The sequence below is a fragment of the Desmodus rotundus genome, chromosome 1 (assembly GCF_022682495.2).
Source record: "Desmodus rotundus isolate HL8 chromosome 1, HLdesRot8A.1, whole genome shotgun sequence".
Lineage (NCBI taxonomy): Eukaryota > Metazoa > Chordata > Mammalia > Chiroptera > Phyllostomidae > Desmodus > Desmodus rotundus.
In genome coordinates this window covers 119,341,144-119,362,720 of record NC_071387.1, presented here as the reverse complement: position 1 = coordinate 119,362,720, position 21,577 = coordinate 119,341,144, and the positions used below count along the sequence as shown (strand labels likewise).

At 52.3% G+C, this 21,577-nt stretch overlaps 1 protein-coding gene and 1 long non-coding RNA gene across 4 annotated transcripts; one reads left to right on the top strand and one right to left on the bottom strand.

Annotated features, from left to right (window-relative positions):
- Positions 1 to 8,630: 8,630 nt before the first annotated feature.
- LOC139440264 (uncharacterized) lies at positions 8,631 to 13,004 on the bottom strand. The gene is made up of 2 exons (XR_011650345.1): positions 12,868 to 13,004; positions 8,631 to 11,674 (listed from the first exon to the last, which is right to left on the bottom strand). It is a non-coding gene; the product is annotated as an uncharacterized lncRNA (long non-coding RNA).
- Positions 11,755 to 21,177, top strand: CLDN4 (claudin 4). 3 transcript variants are annotated; one of them, XR_006656973.3, is made up of 4 exons: positions 11,755 to 13,498; positions 13,945 to 14,040; positions 14,354 to 14,577; positions 17,444 to 19,450. XR_006656973.3 is itself a non-coding variant. In XM_053930145.2 (4 exons), exon 4 carries the CDS (start codon positions 19,710 to 19,712, stop codon positions 20,337 to 20,339), a length of 630 nt encoding a protein of 209 aa, XP_053786120.1. In that variant the 5' UTR covers positions 13,371 to 13,498; positions 13,945 to 14,040; positions 14,354 to 14,577; positions 19,458 to 19,709; the 3' UTR covers positions 20,340 to 21,177. The 3 variants fall into 3 exon arrangements, 1 of the variants encoding a protein (XP_053786120.1); XR_008427519.2 differs by lacking the exon at positions 17,444 to 19,450 and adding an exon at positions 14,867 to 16,463 and having other exon boundaries at positions 11,778 to 13,498; XM_053930145.2 differs by lacking the exon at positions 17,444 to 19,450 and adding an exon at positions 19,458 to 21,177 and having other exon boundaries at positions 13,371 to 13,498.
- The last annotated feature ends 400 nt before the right edge of the window (positions 21,178 to 21,577 follow it).

Below are 21,577 nucleotides of genomic sequence, written 5' to 3'. Positions count from 1 at the left end.
GAATTTTTTATTTCAGTTATTATATTTTTTCATTTCTAAACTTTTCATTGGTTCTTTTTTATATCTTTTTGTTGTTGTTGAACTTTTCTATTTTTGACTTGTTTCAAGTGTATTCATAATTACTCCTGTAATCAAATGGTTGGTTTAAAATGATCTTTGTCAGCCAATTATGACATCTCTGTCATCTCGGTGGTGGCATCTATTTTCACTCAGTATGAGATCTTCCTGGACTTAGTATGATGAGTGATTTTCAGTTGAAGCCTGGGCATTTTTGTATTATGTTCCAAGAGTCTGGATCTTACTTAAACGTTCTGTTTTATTTTGCCACTACAGGAGGAGGGCGGGGGGCTTCCTTATATTGCCAGGTAGAAGTAGAAATCCAGGCTCCCTGTTTGGTCTTGATTGACACCTGGGGCAAGGGAGGAACGTGGCTCCTTGTTATTGTTGAGCAGGAGTGGGAGTTCCAGCTCCCCAGATGGTTTCCACTGGCTGCACGGTTGGGGTGGCTTCCTCTAACACCAGCCTGGTGGAGAGTGGGTGAGGTGCCTTTTTACTACCTGGTGGGTGTAGGCTAGACTTCCTGTGTGTTCTCCACTGACACCGTGGGGGCAGGGGTTGTTGGTGTGCTTTGTTACAACCCCTTGAGGGTGGATGTATGGGCTCCCGACCTGGCCTCTGTAGTGCGGGTGGGGTGGGGCCACAGCTTTATCTCTAGTGTTTGGCTAGAGGAGAGTGATTATTGTCTAAATGTTTCCTGTCTCTCCAGGCTGCCCCTTTTTTCGTTCTTTCACTAGAGAAAGCAAGGTTTTGGGGGGACTTTTTTAGTTCGCGTGTGTCTCAGTTGCCTGCTTCTTCAGTTCCGTGTTTAGGAGGCACGAGGGAAAAAGAAAACCCAGAGCACTCACCATGTGCCATGAGGAACCCGAAGGTGGCCAGCGGGATGGTGACAACAATGAAGCGTCACACATCCTTGGGTCTAGAGGTCCCTAGCTGGTCTGCCTTCTCTCCACTTTCAGTCTTCCCTTGTTTGTTTTATCTCTAAGGCCCAGGGATTTTGTTGTACTTGGCAGAAGGGACAGGGAAACATGTCTACTCCATTTTCTCGGAAGTGGAAGTCCCCTACTGATTGCCTTTCACTTGGCTCCTTGTACGAATTTTTGTTTCCCATTCATCCTCTGTAAACACTTGAGTTTGAGACCCCTGGCTTAGCCCTTGTGGTTCAATGTTTTGGCCCTGAGTTCCCTACAGGCAAACTAAATGAGCCACAAGAAAAGAAAGAAACTCGAGGGAACCTCAGTTGGAATTGTCTGGGGCTGGAGGACTGCAGGAGAGAGAGGAATGTGAGACCTCGGTCCCCACCCCTCGGGGCCTTGTGTCCCCGGCTCACTAGGCCTCCTTTCCAGGGAAGGGCAGGTAGTAGACTCTGTTGACTTCTAAGTTTATTTAAACTTTGAAGACCTTATCATATCTTCATCCAAATAGCATGAAGTTAAACAAAGCAGCTTTTGAGGCCCAAGGAGAAAGAAGTTGATTTAAGATAGGGCTCTATCAGAGGTTACTCAACCCTTAGTGCCTCCTGCCTTATCACTGACGAGGTCACGCTCCCTGTGAGGGCAGTCCCGTGGCGCTGTGCGCCCTGACTCTGAGCTCCGACTCAAAGGGGCATCTTGCTGCTGCAGGGGCTCAAATAGCTTTGTGGCCTATAAACACTCTTGTGGGTGCTTTGCCCCCCCAGCCAGCCTAGAGCCTGCTCCATGGGCTAGTGACCACAGTGGCCACTATGGGAGGAAAAGAGGCCATGCAAGGTTTTCTCTCACCACAGAGCGCTCACTGGTAGCAAAATAGCACCAATCCAGAATCCAGTATGGCTCCTTTCTTCCTTAGGGACCAGCCAGGCTAAGGTGACCCCATCCAGACTCTTCTGTCGTGAGGTCATCAGCAATCTGTCCATACCTCAGAAGATGCTTATTAGGGACTTGAATTGAGTTTACCTGCGTATCACGCTTCTGCTAGAACCACCACTCCTGCACTTGCTACTGCTTCATATGCTGTTCTGGTGGATGTTGCAATATTGCTTCTGGTCTAGAAGCTGCCTTACAGCAAGAGAAGTATGGGGTGATGTCCTATTCTTATCACGAACCCCACCATCTGGCCCTGCAGGATGTTGAAACGGCCTTTTGAACACTGCCCTGACCCCACTGTGTTGGGGGTCGGGCTGCTGTCTTGCAGATGCTCTTACCTCTTGTGTTGGTTTTCCTGTAGGCAGAACCCATAGGCATCCACGAACTTCCTCCTTCCCCGGTTGGCTAAAGAGGGTTCAATAATTATACCGGATTTCCCTCATACCCCATCTCGCTTACCAGAAGGAGGAAGAATTGCTTGCTGAGAGAAAGACTGTGCAAAAATACACAATAAAGTGTTGAGATGAGCAGGAAAGGAACAGAGTGCTTTAAACAGGGATAGAAGAGAGGTTTTGTGGGCAGCTTCTAGGTCTGCTTAGCACAAGATGTGGGGTATGAAGTGAGAAGAGAGGAGAGGAAAGGAGGTTCCCATTTGTGTTGCAGTAGAGCATATATTTTGATACCTTTGACATTTTTCAAAAGACAAGGGTAGAGCGGGAGGTTCTTATGCATTTCTAGATCATACTTTGTTGAATGTGACTGGGCTGCATTATGTCTCTAGTATCTTAGTGTTATCTGTGGATCCAGGAATTGGTAAACATTCACAGAAGACACTCCCCCCATGCTCCACCCCCAGCGGCAGGAACACCCAGGGTGGGGAGGCCCAGGAACGAAGGCAAGTCATTTGTGTGGGAGAAGAGTGCTGGCCTAGCTGGGAGGTTACCAATGTAAAGCGTGGTGTGAAGGAGGGAAGGCATAAGCTGGGGTCAGCGTCGAAACCAATCCCGCAGCCCACCTTCTTGCTGCTAGACTGTAAAATTGCCCTGTTCCCTTTGAACATATTTTTAACATGAGATATTTCAAATACACGGGAAAGTACAAAGAATAATATGAGAAACACCCATGGGACCCCACCACTTGGATTTAACAAGTCTAACCATTCTGCTGAAGGCTCTTTGTAGCTCTTCCCCTTCCCTTGTTCTCCTCCAGGTAACGCTATCCTGAAGTCGATGCGTCATCTCCCTGTTCAGGTCTGTATAGTTTTGCTACCTAGGAATATATCCATTCACAATACATAGAACTATCTCGTGCATCAAGCATTTTACATGGATGGTCTTAGGTTCTACTTATGCAGCGACTTGCTTATCGACTTCATGTTTTCAAAATGTATCCCCGTTTTATACGAGAAGCTGTAGTTCACTTATTGTACCTGCTGTGCAGTATCCCCGTGCGTGAGTGGGCCGCAGCGTACATCCATCCTCTTGATGAGCGTCTGGATTGTTTTCAACAGATTTGCCATCACAGAGGAGATGTGGCACACGTCCCTGTAAATGCCGCAGGTGCATATGCATGAGGGTTTCCCGGGAAGTGGACCTGCTGGACCACGGGGTGCACACACCTTACCAGGTATTGCCAAATGTTCTGTGAAACTGTGCTAATTGACACCCCCTCCAGCATGTTGGAGAGCTCCTATCACTGTACGTTTCTGCCAACACTTGGTAGCACCAGACTTTTTATTGTGTTCGTCATTCTGTGCATATCAAGAAGCATCTCGATATTGTTTTAATTTGCATTTCTCTGATTATTAATGACATTGAGCATCCTTTCATTTGTTTATTGTTCATTTCAATGTTCTCTTCGTGAGCTTCTCCTTCATGGCATTTGCATAGTTTTCTATTGGGGTGTTTGTCCTTCTGTTGTTGATTTAAGGAATTTCTTTATATGTTCTGAGTATCAGTCATTTGTCAGGTATAAAGGTGGCAAATATCTTCTACAAGACCACAGCTTATGTTTTACTATTTATACGTTGTCTTTGGCTATGCAGTTTCTTTTTTTGAGGCATAAAGTATATTCAGCATGGTCCTTAAAATGCACAAATCTTAAAGGTACAGTATAATAAAAATTTCACATTTGCACACACTGTGGGACCACCGCCAAAATCAAGATATAGAGCATTCCCATAACCTCAGAAGGTCTTCTGGTGTCATTTCCCCATCTCTCTCCCCAGAAGTGGCCACTTACTAACTCCTGTCACCATTGATGGCTTTTGCTTGGTTTTGACCTTCAAATAAATGGAATCACAATGTGTATTCATCTCCATCTGGCTTTTTTTTGCATCTGGCTTCTTCAACTCAATATATCGTGTGAAGTCTGTTCATGTTGTTGCATGTGTCAGTGTTTATTCTTTTTAAAATTATATACTTTATTTCTATTTTTTTATTGAATTTTTTGCAGTGACATTGGTTAATAAAATTATGTGGGTTTCAGGTGTACAGTTCTATTAACACATCATCTGTATATTGAATTATGTGTTCACTGCCCCAAGTAGTTTACTTTTTCATTGCTATATAATATGCCATTGTGTGAATATGCCACAATTCATATTCATTCTTCTCTTGATGAGCATTTGAATTATTTCCCATTGTTTTACTATTACAAATAATATGTGACTTCCTTGTCCTCCAGGTACACATGCCTGAGATTTTCTCTAGAGGTGGGAATACTGGGTCATAGGGTGTACACATCATCCACTTTACCAGATATTGCCACAAGATTCTCAAAATTATTATACCACTGACACCCCTTCCAACATGTCAGAGAATTTCTGTTGCTACACATCTCTGTCAACACTTGGTAGTGTCGGACTTTTTACTTTTGTTCTTCATTGGTTGTAAAATGGTAACTTGGTGTAATTTGCACTTCTCTGATTGCGGGTGAGGTTGGACACCTTTCATGTATGTATTGGTCATTCCAGTTTCTTCTTCTATAGGAGCCAATTCATAACCTTGGTTTATCTTTTTATTAGATTGTCTTTTTCTTACAGATTTGTAGAAATTGTTTATGTATTCTGATTACTAATCATTTGTTGGTCTTAGGGGTTGCATATAGCTTATTTTAAAACATTTCTTGTCTTTTATCAAGCCAGTTTTTTATGTAACCAAATTTGCTTTTTCTCTTTTTCATGAATCTTTTGTATCTTTTTTAAGAAATGCTTTCCCAGCCCCCTAAAACAAAGATATTCTCCTCTGTTTTCTTCTAAAATTTTATAGTTTTAAATTTAGATGTTTAGTTTATTTCTAGTATATATAGTAGAATTCTTGAATATTTCATATATATATAAACATACTATGTAGGTTGCCAAACTGTCTCCCTTTGTGCCTCTCTGGAATTTAGTGATTAACTCTTATTTTGCTCCATAAGAAGCCTCAGTGCGCATTCTATTCCCCCCAATTCCCATACCATTTATTTATTTATTTATTTATTTAGCTTAAGTTAAACATTGTCAGTTTTTGTTGCTTTCAATAAAAACAGTCCCATCTAGCACAACTTCTCTCTTTAACACGGAGGCCTCGGTCTAATTGGAGAGACATGGCCTTGCCTTTGAGAAGACCTTTCTGAGGGGACTGAGACCCCGCCCTGGGAGGTCTCAGTGTGGGGTGGAAAAGTGTGGAGGAATCGCATGTATCAAGAGCTGCCAAACAAGCCAGCAGATGCCACGTACCGGTAGCTTTGGCCCTCTCTGCCGGTGCTGCACTGCCCTGACAGACGCGTGGAGTCCAGGGACTTCTTGAAGAGGTGACTTTGCAGCCAGCTTGTTGTTACATAGACACCTGGCCGGGACATCAAGCTTTCTGTGTGTTCTCTGAGGCCCAGCCTACAGTAGGGAGAGTACTGGGCGCAGGAGGCAGGGAAGGCAGGTAGGGCACCTCAGCTTCTTGTGGTGGTAAAGTGCCCAGCCCTGGGCTAAAACCCAATTTGTGCTTTCCTTCCTCCATGGTGAGACCCCTGGGGTTTGCCCCCACCCCAGTTTGGCATCCCCTCTACCTCTGCTGCCCATCTCCTTCCCTCCCTTTCCCCAGGGAGCCTCTTAAACTGGGCAACTGAGAAATGAAACTGGAGCCAGCAAGAGTGTGGGTGGGCCCACACCTGGGGCTCGCAGTGCTTGTGAGTGGGTCTTCATGTTCACTGGGTGTAGGCTTTGTGGTGGGCTTCTGGGCGGACGCTCTTCAGAGACCTGAGCTGGGGGGACTGTGTGCGGGCGCCTGCAAGTGTCCGTGTGTGGTGAGCTTTTATCTCTGGGTGAGGGTGGTTGTGTTTAGATTTAGTGAGCGGGCATGTGTTTGTGTGGGTTTGTGCTTATGTGAGAGGGTGTGTGTTTCTCGTCCAGGTGTCCACAGTCCTGGGCGTGGCCTGACCCTCCCTGTGGGCGAAGTGGGGAGTTGTAAGGTGAGATTGGCCAGGGCAGGGTGGAGCTGTCATCTCTGGGACTGGCCTGGTTGGCTGCTTTTGGGTAATTCCCAGGCTCGGAGGTGTCTTGGAGACTGGACGAGAGGAATGAGTCACTCCTCCCTCCCCACCAGCCTTGGAGAAACGTCCTCCCTGTCCCCAGGGCCAGGTTTCACCGTGAGCCATAAAGAAGCCCTGCCCTTTTCCGTTTTCAGGCTGGTCTGCTGAAACTCAGCCTGGGGGCTGCTCAGATGGGACCAAGCCCCCACTGAAGCCAGGTGGTCTGGAGTCACCCCCACAGCACCTTGCCTACCCAAGGGTCCTGAGCCCCTCTCACCCCACTGAGCACTTCCCTGACTGAAAGTCACTCCCCTCCCAGACTCCCCTCCTCCCCCTGAGTCCCCACTTCTCTCGTTGAAGCCCCTCCCTTCACTGGACCTCCCTCTTTGAGTCTCCTTCCACTCTCTGAGTCTTGTCTCTTCACTAAGCTCTGCCCCACCCCCTGACCACCACCCAGGGGCCGTGGGAGGGTGTGGGTGGGATCAAAAGGAAGAACTTGGGGAAGGATCTGGTGCTGAGAGAGGCCAAGGGGCTCAGGGTGGGGTCTGGGAGATGGCCAGCTGGTCTTTAGCCCGGTTGGCTCTCCTTTCCATTGTGGACGTGTGTGCCAGGGCTTCACCATCTATCTCCCCAGGCCTACGTGGGCCTGGCTGCGATCGAGGGGCACGCTGTGGAGGGGGAAGAGTAGAAAGCTGCAACTCTGGAACTGCCACTATCCCAGGGATTCCTGAACAGCTCCTGCCTCTCCTCTTCCCCTTCCTTCTCCTCACACGAGCATGCACTCATCCACCTGCCTTCCTTCCCACTCCCCCTCCGTGGAGGGCCCAGAAAAAGTCCTGTCCCTCATTCTCCAGCTCTCAGCCCTCAGGTTCCAGCCGTTGGTCTAGGCCGCTGGAGCCTGCCCCTCTCAACAGACCCAAGACTGCCTGCCACGGCTTTTCTCCAGGGGACTTGGTGGAGGGCTGTGGAGGCGCTGGCCTCCACCACAGAGTGCTCCCAGTCTTCTGGGGCACCCTGTCCTGTGTGGGATACTCCCTTCCTGTACACCTCGCAGTCCTGCTTTGGATGCCCACTTCCTTGGTCTCTGACTCAGGGCCTCAGCCACGCCTGTTGTGTCCTCTGCAGGCCCCCGAGGGAGCCCACCACAGACCTGCCCACCCACACCACCACTGGGGAGGATGGACCTCTGCCACTCACATGGCACTGGGCAGCTTTTATTTTTCATAGTTATGGGAAACCTGTAAACCCCACCTATGGATCACCGTTTGCACTGAACCCCCTCGCTTCACTGTGAACTCCAGTTGGGGGGTACTTTTGGCGTCCCCATTGCATTTCTGCCTGTCAGGAATAGGAGCGATTTTCAAAATTCCAGTGAACGGGCGGGGCACACCTCGGGGGCTGCAGCTCCCAGCAGCAAACACTAGAGGGCGACTCCTGAGAAGCGATGGAGGGCCAGCTTTGGCTGGGAGGTGGACATCCAGCATTTGTCCCCTGGAGTGCCGCGCCACTGCCAGAGGCTGTGTCTCCTTGCTAGGTGTTCCAGCTCATTCTGGATAGGAGGTTATGGTTGGGGCTGGGAGTCAGGGAACCCTGAATTTCCTGTACCCTGCTAGGTTCCTGCATCCCTCACCCCAGCCCCGCACCATTTCAGGCAGCTCTTCCTGGTTCTTGTGGGACCAGCAGCCCTTGAGCACAGGACCTGTGGTGATCTGAGCTTCTCCCCAGCTCTGGTGAGTTCGGGGCTCAGTAACATCTTGGAAACAAAGCTGAGTAGACTTGACACTTACTACGGTGGTTACACACACTGGCTTTTGTTTGGACCGTTCTGGGTTCAGATCCTGCCTCCACAAGTTGTATGACCTTGGGGAAGCACTCCAGTGTCCCAAGTGTCAGTTTCTTCATTGGTAGGGAGGGCTGATATTATCACCATAGTGTCCGAGAGTTAACAGAGGTTGTGTGGTGCCTGCTTGGCACTCGACAGGCATTTGAGAAGTGCTAAATATTATTATTACTTTCAAGATTTTATTTATTTATTTTTAGAGAGAGGGGAAGGGAGGGAGAAAGAGGGAGAGAAACATCAATGTGTGGTTGCCTCTCACACGCCCCCTACTGGGGACCTGGCCTGCAACCCAAGCATGTGCCCTGACTGGGAATCAAACCAGCAACCCTTTGGTTTGCAGCCTGTGCTCAAATCTACTGAGCTACTCCAGCCAGGGCTAAATATTATTATTTTTGAATCAGCTTTATTGAGACATACTTCACATGCTATACAATCAGCCATTTAGAATGTGTAGTTCGATGGTTTTTAGTACATTCACAGAGTGGTGCGCCCACCACCGCAGTTGGCTACAGAATATTTTCATGCGCCCCTCCAGCCCTGAGCCACTATCTTTCTGTCGCTATGGATTTGCCTGTTTGAGACATTTCATGGAAACGGAATCGTACAACACGTGGACTGTCGTGTCCGTTTTTAACCACTTAGTACAACATTTTCAAGGTTCATCCATGTTGTAGCATTTATCGGGGCTTCATTTCCTTTGCAGTTGAAAAATAGTTCCTCTGGGTGGCTACACCACAGTTTGTTGATCCATTCATTCACCGACGGCCACTGGGGTTGCTTCCACATTTTGGCTATTCTGCTAGTGCTGCTATGAACACTCAGACAGTTATTGTTATTGTAACTGGCCTTGTATGCCAAGATAACAAGGCCTGAACTCCTAGGTCTGGTCAGAGGACAGAGAAGGGACAGAGCCCGGAGGGTCACTTTGTAGCAGACTCATCCCAAAGGGAGGCCTGGACAGTAGAGTAAGTGGGGATGGGGGAGCCACTTTCCCACCAGCAGGGAAGCCCAAGGTACCCGGTGCCGGGTCAGATGCTGGGGAGAGACCAGGGCATCAGTGATCAGTAGGCTGGGGACACCGGAGTCAGGAGAGCCCTTGTATATGTGTTTGTGGGGAGGGGACAGGCAGTGTCCAGGTGATCCAGCCTTCGGTTGGCTCTGGGACCCTGGCAGGGAAGGGCTGGCTTGCAGGGTGGTACAATTGGCTGGATGAGGAAGCCAGGCCTCAGGAGCTCCTTCCCCGCCCCACAGATTGCCCATGGGCGGCTGCCATCCCCACACAGGCTGAGCTGCACCTCAGCATCTCACCCTGGCCTGCCAGGCCCTGAGGATTCAGGCCTCACCTCCCCTGTCACCTCTCACCTTGCCCACATTCCCCTCTCTCCTCTCCTCCTCCCTTCCCAGTCCTCTGGTCCTACACCACCTCTCCCGAGGCTCACCTGACTTGCACATGCAGCTTCCCCTGCATACATGCCTGGCTGGTCCCTTCTTAATTTTTCTCTCAAGTTTTTATTTTGAAAAATTTTAAACCTACAAAAAAGTTACAAGAGTAGTGCAGTGGACGTTCATATATCCTTCACCCAGTTTCACCAACAGTTTGTTCACATTTTGCCACATTTGCTCATTCTCTGTCCCCTCCCTAGGCACATATGGTTTTTTCCTGAACCGTCTGAGAGTTACAGGAATCCACCGTGCCAGTCGGCTGCTCAGTACTCAGCATGCGTCTCCTAAGAACAGGACACTTCTCAGCCTGGAACCGGAACAGAAGCAGGGCTGGGTCCTGAGTCCCGCCCTCTACAACCTCAGTGCCCCTTCACTGCCCAAGCGTGAACCCGAAGGCTCCCTGGAGGCTCAGCTAGCCTGCTTTCTTTCTTCTCTCCTACTTTTTAAAAATAGACTTTATTCTTTAGAACGGATTTAATTTACAGAAAAATTGAGAAGATGGTACAGAGAGTTCTCATGTAACTCCACATCCACTTTTCCTATTATTAACATCGCATATTCGTACGGCATGTTTGCTTCAGTTAATGAGCCAATATTGATACATTATTACTAACTGAATTCTATACTTTATATTGATTTCGTTTTTCCCTAATAACCTTTTTCCGTCCCGGGACCCCACAAGGATACCATGTTACATTTGGTTGTCAGGTCTCCCTGGGCTCCTCTCCGCCACTGCGGTTTCTCGGGCTTTCCCTCTTTTTGATGACCTGGGCAGTTTTGAAGCATCCTGGTCGTATATGTCATAGGATGTTCCTCTCCTGGGATTTGTCTGGTGTTTTTCTCATGATGAGACTGGGATTATGGGTTTTGGGGAAGAAGACCACAGAGATAAAGTGCCATTTTTTTCCACATCACATCAAGGGTACACTATCAACATGACTGAAGGCTGTTGATGTTGACCTTGATCTCTTGGCTGAGGCGGTGCTTGTCAGGTTTCTGCACTATGCAGTTGCTCTTTTTCCCCTCTTTTCCATCTTGTCCTCTTTGGAAGGAAGACACTATGCAGCCCACACTTAAGGAGGAGGGGTCAGCATCTACATACATTCTTTGGAACTTTTCTGTATAGGAGGTCACTTATTTATAACCATATCTGGGTTTTTTTTTTACTCTTGTTCAGTAATAATGATAATCCAGTAGCTTGTCATTGATGCCTATTCTGACCCACACAGCTGTTGGTGAGGAAGTCGGAGAAGAAAGCACTGCTGTGCCTGCCCTCAAGGAGCTCCCAGCCCAGCTGGGGCTGGGGCTGTGGGGGGAAGTGGAAGACACACTGACACGGTGTGGCAAGCACTCTGACTGGGGTGATCACAAGCAGGTCGGGGAGCCCAGGGGCAGTCTCTGAATAGCCTTGGCACCAGGTTTGAAGGATGGGACAGGGTTTGACAAAATGTTGACTGGGCACCTCAGACAAAGTCCTTAGCATGAGCAAAGGCTAGCGGGCCTGGGAGGGACACTGTGTACTCAACGCTTGGTGAGGGATAAATGGCTGGCGGGCGTGGTGGCCAGCCAGGACGTCAGGGTGTCGGGATGGGAAGCGGGAGAGGAAGGCTGGGCCAGACTATGGCAGACTTCAGGAGTCGTGCTGGGCACTCCATCTTGCGCACTCAGGGAGTGCCAGCTTCCTGCCAGTGGTGGGGAGGGCGAGTGCGTGTTGAAAGGTCGCTGTGGCATTGTGCACAGGGACAAAAGGTGAGACCTTTTAGCTGATGGCTGTATGGCTCCTGGTCAATGGTTTCTGATTCCTCACTGTGGCTGGGAGGCCACTGAGCCCCAGGCCCTGCAGGGGTCACATAGACCGGAGCCTGGGGGCTTCAACAAGGAGGACTTCCCAATGTCCTGGGACCTGGAATATCCCTGGTCAGGGAAGGAGCTTCAGGAAGGATTGAGGTTGAGGGCCCTGTCAGCCTGCTGAGATGGCAAAGAACTGCAATAAAGTCGATTGAAAAAAAAGAAAGAAGCATGAGTGGCCCCCCGTGGATGCGTGGATAAAAAAGACGTGGGATATATATATATATATATATACACACATATATACATACATATACTACTCAGCAATAAAAAGGAATGAAATCTTGCCATCTGCAACACCGTGGATGGACCTTGCTGGTTTTAAGCTAACTGAAATAAGTCAGACAGAGAAAGACAAATACCATATGATTTCATTTATACGTGGGATCTAAGAAGCAAAATAAATACATAGACAAAACAAAACAGAAATAGATGCATAGATACAGAGAACAAGCTGATAATTGCCAGAGGAGGTGTGGGGGGCAGGGTTGGGTAAAAAAGGTAAAAGGGAATAAGAGGGAAAAACTTCCAGGTATAGCCCTGGCTGGTGTGGCACGGTGGACTGAGTGTTGGCCTTTGAACCGAAAAGTCACTGGATCAATTCCTGGTCAGGTCACATGCCTTGGTTGCTGGCCACATCCCCAGGTGAGGGCATTTGTGAGGCAGCCAATCAATATTTTTTCCTCCCTTTTTTTCTCCCTCCCTACCCCTGTCTCTAAAAATAAATAAATAAAAACTTTTAAAAAATGCTCCAGTTATAAAACAAGTCACGGGGATGTAGTGTACGGCCCAGGGAATATGCCAACAACATAATAACTTCGCGTGGTGACGGGTGGTGATCCCAACGTGAGGCATGCACACGTTCAGTCGCTATGTCGGACACCTGAAACTCATGTAATATGGTACGCCGACTCTGCTCTAATTAGAGAAAAAGAAACACGGGACCCTTGCTGCACACTCAGGTGTGTGGGAGGAGCTTCACATGGCCCGTAGGTGGGGCCGCCTGACCTGGGGAAACTGTGGGGGTGGACAGTGATGCTGAGGGGTAGGGACACCAAGCCAGTGGCGGCTGGCCAGCCCCTGGGCATCTGCACTCCTCTACCCCCCACCCCCGCCCAGCAGGAGAGAAGCAGGGAGTATGCAAAGTGCAGGAGGGAAGGAGGGAGGGAGGGAGGGCATGACTATGCGCTGGGGGTGAGTTCTCAGACACACGTCAAAAGTTTACACATGTAGGTTAAGCCCTGCTATAAAAAGAACATAAATAAAAAAAGAACAAAAATACAAGTTCAAATCTAACCACAAGCGTGGCAGCTCCAGGCTTGGCCTCACCTTCTGCTCCCCAGCTGATGGGGCAGGTTGGGGCGGGCTGTGCCCTTCCTTGGGGCTAGTCTGATCCAGAGCTGGGAGCCAGCAGGGAAGGAAGGCTGCTGGCCAGGCTGGGTCTGTGGGTTCATCTGGCAATAAGGCGAAGATCTGGCAGCTGGACTTCTGGGTCCCAAGAAGGCAAGGATCAGGATCTTCGTGTGTCAGGAACGAGCGTGGGTGGTGTCCACCCATCCATGCTGGGAGGCCTGGAGCAGGAAAGAGGCTGGAGGCACCGAGGCGAGGCCTGGGGGCCTCTGCACTGGGAGGGAGGGGTAATGTAACCTCTGAGTCACCCCGGGCACTGACGATCCCTAAACATCTGCGTTTTGTCCCTGGCTCATCACCACTGACTCACTGGCTGCCCGTCTGGGAGTCCCCTGATCAGCCTGCTGGTTTCTCTCTCCCTCTCCGTGCGTCATGGAAGCGGAGACAGCTTCTCCGTACGCTGTCGTCATCAGGTGTATGCCCTGCCAGGCTTCTTAGAGGAAACGGGTGCTGGGTTCCAGGATCCTCTGAGGCTGTCACCAGTGGGGTAAAACGGAAGCAGGCTGGGCTGACCCCACGCCCCGCCCTGACTCTGCCCACTGGAGACCAGGTCTGTTCTGGCCCTGGGGCCAGTGAGCTGCTCTGGGGGTCTGGGATGGCCCTGGGCCAAGACGTGCCACAAGTGAAGCCCCACCTCTCCTGTCCTGGGGCTCCATAGTCCAACCAAAAGCAGGGCAGCCCTCCTGTCTCTTTCCCTACAATCGACCTGCCACTCTGGCACAGGTCCCTCCCCACGAGTCACAGCTGGCCAGGCCTGTCCTTGCTCAAAGCCGGTCCATGGCTCCCATGTCTCCGAGCTCCTGGGTTGGGCGCTTGAGGCCTTTCCTGAAGTGCCCGACTTGCCTTCCAGTCCAGCTGCACCACCTGCCCAGCTCCAGACCCCTCAGAGGCTGCGTCTGTGCCCCTTGCCACTCCCCATTTTGGAGACTCTCTCTCCATAAGCTTCTAGGCTTTGACTTACCCTTCAGGCCTCCTTTCGCCTGCCTCTTCTTCCAGGAAGTTTGCCCTGGGCCTCGGGTGGAGCTGACTGTTTCCTCTCCAGAGTGCACACAGAGCTGGCTTCTCTGGTGTCGGGAGTTGTCTATTTGGATGGTGAGTAGGGGGCTGGAGGGCAGGTGCCAGCCCAATTCATTTTGAGCCCCATGCCCAGCCCTGGCCTGGCCCAGTGTGGGTCCTTAGGACACCCTTTGTGGAAGAAGAAAAGAAGGAACAAATGAAGAGTAATGAATGAAGGGTGGGTGCAGAGGATAAGCCCCAGAGTCAGGCCAGGCAGGGTGTGGATCTATTCTTGTTGCTATTCTGTTGGCCCTGGCGGGTCACATCATCACTCAGAGCCTCCAAAATGGGAGCGATAACGCCCTGCGTGGTTTTGTAGTAAGATGGAATGATTTCTTTTAATACGCAGGCACCCAGCCAGGAGCCTGCCCCACAGCAGGTGCTCGGAGAGTGTGTGCGGACCCCCTGACCGAGAGCGAGTGGAAGGAGGCCTTCCCAGCTGAGGAGGGGAGCGTTGACTACGCCATCAGACTGGAGGTCCTCAGGGGTCCCCTGGCCTTCAGGACCTCTCCTCCACAGCTTCTGGAAAGTTGAAGACATAACCCTCAGAGAAGAGGGCTGTCTTGAAGTGAGGTAGGCGGCGCAGGGGGCGGGGTGGGTGGGAAGGAGGTCTCCTGTCTGAGGCCTGGGATGGAACTCTCTGAGTAGGGAAGCGGCCTGGACAGCTGGGTGGGATGGTGAGGAAAGCTACGGTCACGAATGAATATGGGGCCTTTGAAAACTCACTCCCATCCTCTCTTTACGTCTCCTCCCCTTTCCCCCACCGGAGCCCCTCTCTAAGCCCATTCACTGAGCTCCCCACCCCTCACTCAGCCCCTCTCTCTCTCTGAACCCATCTCCTGTCTTTCTGTCCTCTTCTCAGAGGTGCCCTTTCTGCCGGGACTGTGGGACTCCTGCCAGCGGGCAGCAGTGTGGCCTTGTTTCTGTCCCTTGAAGATTCCCCAGCCATGGCCACCCTCACCCCCACCTTCCCCTTCAGCCCACGTGAGGCCCTGCCTGGGGGCTGCCCCGGCTCAGCCAGTCTGGCCAGCCAGGCAGCCGGGCCTCCTGTGCAATCAGGCGTGTTGTTAGCTTGTTCAGGGCCAAGAGAGAGACCGGCTACTGGGGCTGGCTGCTGGGCCGAAGCTCCAGGGGCTACGTGCTTAGCTGAGGGCCAGACCTCCCCTTCTGAGTCCATGGCCCATGGCTTTCTAGAGCCTGTGCTGGGGCCGCTGAACCCCCAGCAGGACCTTGGGGCCAGTTCCCGGGGCCTTGTCTGCGTGTCTTCACCGAGCCCCCTAGTGCCTGGGAGGGAGGTGTTGTCATCCTCCTTCCCCAGATGAGAAAATTGGTTGAGAGAGTTTAATTCTGTTGCCCAATGTCACAGAACTGGTAGTGGCACAACTGGGACTTGACCCAGGGAGGGCCGGGGTCATTCCAGATGAGAGCCACAAAGGGGTCACCACATCCTCCTACAGATTCTGAAAGTCCTAGCCCACAGCCCAGCCCTCCCCGCCCTCCTGGCTGGTAGGAAATCCCCATCGTTTCCAGAACCCTGCAGGAGGCAGCTGGTCCAGACCAGCCCGCTGGGTCTGCCCACGTGCTGTAAGGTTCTGGGAGGTCCTCCTTCCGCAACAATTCGGGGAGATGCTGTGAAGCGACCTTGTGCCGTGGTTTTGTAGTAAGATGGAATGATTTCTTTATACTCCCAGGAGATCCCACTGCAGAGTACTTACTGAAATTTTAAAATGTTATAATGTAATGGCATTTTAACTTGCTTCTGTGGTCTGAGAATTTAGTGGATTTCTGCAAAAATAAATAGTTTTGGACCAATTTCCAGGTGGACTAATTTTTGAGCTGAGAGTGAGACTGCTTCCTTCCCTCCCCCCAATTTTATAAAGATAATAATTACATCCTTATATATACTTACAATATTTATTTTTTTCTGATTTTATAAGGACCAAACATTATGCTTGGTAGGGAGGAATAACTTTAAGTTGGCACTGGCTCCCCTGGCCTTAGTCTTCCTGTTCCCAGAAGATAAACAGCAAAGGCCCTGAGACCCGAAAAGGTCCGTCCCAGGCCTCAGACAGGAGACCTCCTGCCCACCTGCCCAGCTGCCTGCTCCCCCACCTCCCTGTTGAGATTCTTCTGGCTGCCCTGGAGCGGGTGTGGCAGGCCCAGCGCTGGCTCTGGGCTCCGGAGGCGCCCAAGGAGCTGGGTGCAGGGCACTGAAGTGAGTGTTGTGCTGTGATCAAGGATGTGGCTGAGCCCCAGGGGTTCTGGGGACGGGGGTCTGAGATGTCCTAGCCCTCGCTTGGTGTGAGCAGGACCAGGGCTGAGGGGTGGCCGCTTTGTGCCTCGAACTGGGTTCCGTCCTCCTCATGACACTAACAGCTCTTCAGCGCACAAGGCATTTTCACATCCTCACCGCATTTTACTTGTGCCTGACACAGGGAGGGGCAGCCAGGTCATTTCATGGAGAGAAGTACGGTGGTTCCGGGTGGGCAGGGATGGGTGCACTGGTCTGGTGGGGGAGAGGGTTGTTCTCGATAAGAACCAGCATGTATGATACAATTCCACTGGCATAAGAGTATACAGAGTAATCCAGCAGAAAGAAAAAGAAAGCGCTCAGCCTTCCTTCTCTGCCCCAAAGCAAAGGTGATGAATGGCAGACACACTGTGAAGTGTCACAGTAAAAGTCCGCCTGAGCTGGTGGGAGGGCTGGCTCCGGGAGCCAAAGTGGGTGCAGGAAAAGTGTCTGGCTTCACTGGTATTTTTCCTGCGGCGGGTGGGTGGGACTCGGCCAGTAGCTCCTGGAAGAAATCGAGCACCAACAAATTTCTGTACAGCTCCACTCACGTGCAGAGCTGCTCACAGCTCCCGCAGGGCCCCTCCTGCTCCTCCTTTACATCTGAGCTCCCACAGGCCTCCCCTGCCCTGGGCCTGCACTTTGCCGGATCCTCCTGCACCTGCCCTCCCCCTGGCCTCCCCCCCTCCCCCACCTCTGCTGTGCTTGGCATGGCTGAGCAGGGAAGGACAGCTTCACTTCTGTTGGGACACAGGTGAAAAGTTATAGGGCCCGCATGCTTCCCCTCCCCCACCCCTGCTTCTCTTTGTGCCAAGTGGTTGTTTCCCAGGAGAACAACAGCAGGAAGTTGGTGAGAAGGGGGAGGATGGTCTGGCCATCTGGCCAACTCCCTTCTCTAATCTGAAAGCTACTGAAGGGCTGGGACCACAGGTAGGGATCCTGGGGGTGGGGTGGGGGTGGGGGAGAGGCTTCCATGATGGAGTGCCCATCCCATCCTGGGCGAGCCCCGGCCCTCTCTGGGCCTCAGTTCACCCATTTGTGCAAAGGCAATAAGAATCTGTGCCTTGCTTACTGTCAGGGAGGCTGTGATGAATTTATTGTGGGGAGAGCACTTACTGTCAATCTCTAATGGTAGTTATCTGCGTTCAGCCCACAGGCCTCAGGGCGTGCAGTTCCTCAGAGCCTTGTAAGGTAAACCCCAGGAGGCGTGGTCCAGGCAGAAACCATCCCTGTTTGTGTTGGTGTGTGTTCCAGAGTGCGTGGGGAGGTATGGGAGAGTGGGGCGGGTACTGGGAACATGGAGAATGACTTCTTCATCATCGAGCACCTTGAGCATTAATTGAGCACCTACTATGTGTCAACCCCTGTGCGGAGCTCTGAGGTTAAATAAGGCACTGCTTTGTCCTACAGGAGACCCCAGCCTCGCAGGGGAGACAGACGTGTTCACAGTTCACCACAACACAAGACCTTGCTCCCCCATTGTGCTAGATTGTCCCAGCCAGCCTTATGCTTCACTAGGTGACTCAAGTGCCCTCCATGTGCGGAGGGCTCACAGACAGCTTCTACCCAAATCACGTCAGCTTAATGGTTCCCTGGCAGGAAGCTCAGGCCCCTCATTCCTCTGTCAGAATCAGTTACCTCAGGGCGCCAGGCGAGGTGCTGAACAATGCTGGGGGCTCAGGGGCATGTTGGAGCCCTGGCCCCTGAGGCACCCCACCCCCCAGCATGATGGGGAGGAGGAGCATGCAGTGACCATATGGGTGAACAGTTCCCTTGCTCCAGCTGGGATGAGCCTCAGCCACTCTCTCTTGCCCCTACAATGCCCCCTTCCTCTAGGTCCCCTCAGCCCGCTGCCCTGAACCAGGTCCTTTGTGATCCTGGGCCCCCTGCCCTGCTTTCACCTCCATCCTGTTTCCAGAGAGACCTTTGTAAAAGGTCTGCGGAGACCTCAAACTGGAACCTAGTGCCCTGGCTCACCCCACTGCCTCTGCGCACAGCCTGAGGGCCTGGTGATGTTTGAGGCAGAGATTTCTGGCCTTTTCACTCCAGCCCCTCCCCTACTTCCCCAGTCTCTAGTCAGACTGGATTCCTTTCATTCCCAGAAAAGCTGCATTTCCCCACATTGGGGTACCTGTGCCCTTGGAGCCTCCTCCACACAGTTCTGCTGCCTTGCATAACCCCAGGGGGACCCATTCATGAAGATCTTTGTCATCAGCACCCTCTGTAGTGTAACCCAGGGATGTGGTGCCCCTTCCCTGTCAAACCTCCTCCTCAGCACCCCACCTCCACCCTGGTCTGAGCTTTCTCTCCCCTTGAAGTCTCATGGGACTTTGCACCCATTCTAGCTTTATCTGACACCTGTTCTGTGTGTCTTCCCAGAGTAAACATCCACTTACTGGGCTGATGTCCCCAGGGTCTGGCCCATGGCATGCTCTTGGTGACCTCCCCGACCAAGTTCTGGCCAGGCAGGTCAGCCCTGGCAGGAATGACGCCCACTGGCTGAAATTTTCATGGTTAGGGACAGGCTTCCTTCTCTTTGGCTGAAAGGGCATCACTTCCAAGGCCCCCTACTCTGGCATGGCTAGGGAGCTGGTGGTGATGGTGAGAGACGGGGAGCATGGGTGATGGCCCAGGAGTCCTGTCTCTCAGCTTTGTGTTCCCCCAAACCGGACCTCATCAGGCCAGTGACGAGACTACTGGTAAGGCAGAGGCATGGTCAATGAGAATCAGCAGCAGTGATCAGGCCAGTGATGAAGGTGATAAGGATGCAGCAATAGTAATCAAGGTGCGGCCACACTGCTTTCCCAGGGCTTCGTCCTCACCCTCAATCTTCCTGCAGGTCCCCACCCCAGGCCTGGAATGAGGGGTTCCAGGGGCTTGGGGACCCTGTCTTCACATCCAGAACCTGACCAAACCTGGTTGCCCCCCTGGCCTGGCCACTTCCAGGTGCTCCTGAGCTGTGACTCAGAGTCTGACCTCAGCATGGGCCTGATTGCCAGGGGAGAGGGCAGTTTCTTATGAGATTGTGACTCAGGGGCCCAGGGCTGGGGACTTAAAGTGCCTTTGTTGGCCTGGGCTCAGGAATCCAGAGAAACTGGTTGAGGGAAAGGCCTCAGGGATGAAACGCCTCCTTCTACCCACCCTCCACCCCGCCCCTCCACAGAGCCATATAACCGCCCCCAAGCTCTGGCTTGTGAGCCTGTGGCAGCTGTCGGCAGGAAGGAAGCAGTCGGGTCACACTCACCGGGCTTGTGCTTCAGACTCTTGTGAGAGACACTCAACTGGCTTTGCCTTCGGGCTCGCAGTGAAAGGCCTCCCGGTAGACAGTGTCCATCCTCAGCACCTGGATTTCTACAGCCTCCAGGGCCAGATCCCAAAAGACTTCCAGGTCCTAGACCCCAGCAGACACTGAAAGATGGCCTCCATGGGGCTACAGGTGATGGGGATTGCGCTGGCCGTGCTGGGCTGGCTGGGCGCCATACTGAGCTGCGCGCTGCCCATGTGGCGGGTGACGGCGTTCATCGGCAGCAACATCGTCACGTCGCAGACCATCTGGGAGGGCCTGTGGATGAACTGCGTGGTGCAGAGCACCGGCCAGATGCAGTGCAAGGTGTACGACTCTATGCTGGCGCTGCCGCAGGACCTGCAGGCGGCCCGCGCCCTCATTGTCATCTGCATCATCGTGGCTGTGCTGGGCGTGCTGCTGTCTGTTGTGGGTGGCAAGTGCACCAACTGCGTGGAGGATGAGAGCACCAAAGCCAAGATCATGATTGTGGCAGGCGTGGTGTTCCTCCTGGCCGGCCTGCTGGTGATGGTACCCGTGTCCTGGACAGCCAACACCATCATCCGTGATTTCTACAATCCTCTGGTGGCTGCCGGGCAGAAGCGGGAAATAGGGGCCTCACTCTACATAGGCTGGGCGGCTGCAGGTCTGCTGATGCTCGGTGGGGCTCTTCTCTGCTGCAACTGCCCACCTCGTGCTGACAAGCCCTACTCCGCCAAGTACTCTGCTGCCCGTTCCGCCCCTGCCAGCAACTACGTGTAAGGTGCCACCACTCAACTCTCCCTGTTGATTTTGTTTCTCCCTGGACTGAGCTCAGTGCAGTCTGTGAACCCAGGAGGGCTCTGCCATGGTCTGCAGGCTGCTGGGGGATGGGCAAGCTGGGACTGAGACCGGCCATTAGCCAGCAGCCCTCAGCCCCTTCTGATCCCCTTGGACACCTTCCTAAGGCCTCCTCTACAATAGCAAGGATGGACTGAAAGACTTCTGAGCCACCTCCTCTGAATGGCCTGTGGATGCAGGGGAGGGGCAGGCAGCAACAGGGCACGGCAATGGAGTGGGGAGCTGGCTCTTGCTGGCCAGGACAGCTCAGCCTTGACTGCTTAGACTCTGAGCGTGCGCCCTGCCCATGCTTGTGTGGATCACCGTTCCCTTCTTTGATCTTCCCCACTCCCTCCGAGTGCATCCCGTGGAAACCTGTGGCCATGAAAATGGCTGGGGCCTCACTCATCCACCTGCCTGTGGAGCAGAGTTGATGGACGGGTTTAGAAGGGAGGAGTAAAGGTGCTATGAACTGGTTTGGGTAGTGGTGGGGGAGGGGGCCTCAGAGGAGGCCCTGGCTGCTGGTACTCCTTCCCACCCACCCCTCAGCCTCAACAGGAGGACCCTGGGCCCCTTGAAACTGGTCCCCTCTGGACCTGCCATCCCTGTGAAGGTCATTGGCTAGCCTGGGGAACGCAAGGGGAATGATCTTTCTCTGGCCTGCATCATAGTAAGTCCTGGAGCTTTTTCCTGACTCTGCGGTTTGTTTTGTAATTTAATACCTATTTGTCACGGCAATGACTTATTATTTTCTACAATAAATGGGACCTGTGCACAGGAAGACTGTATGTTTCTGATTTCAGCTGTGGTGGTGGGTGGGGGGAGGGCAGGACGGGGCCAGTGAGGGGCAGGACCACTGTGTCGGGCCCGGATGGGAACACTTTAAAAACAGGTTTCATGAAAAAGTTGGAAGTGGCCTGACTTTGGAAATCTCCTTGTTCAAACTCTCCATTTGTCAGAGGGTGAAGCCCCTATGCAGGCAAGTGTGTGCCCAGAACCCTGGTGAAGTGTTGGGGACTCCAAGAGGGGACAGATGAGAACATCCAGCCCTGGGAAATGGGCCATCTGTCACTCTCCCTGTTTGTCCCAGCTTTGTCTGGGCAGCGAGGCTGGTCTGCTCACCCTCCAGGCCCCGCCTCCCAGCCTTTGCTCAGGCTGTCCCTGCCCTCGGCCTGGAATGT

Excerpts from the sequence above, each read along its gene's own strand:
- CLDN4 (XM_053930145.2), top strand. The coding sequence starts at position 19,710 with ATGGCCTCCATGGGGCTACAGGTGATGGGGATTGCGCTGGCCGTGCTG.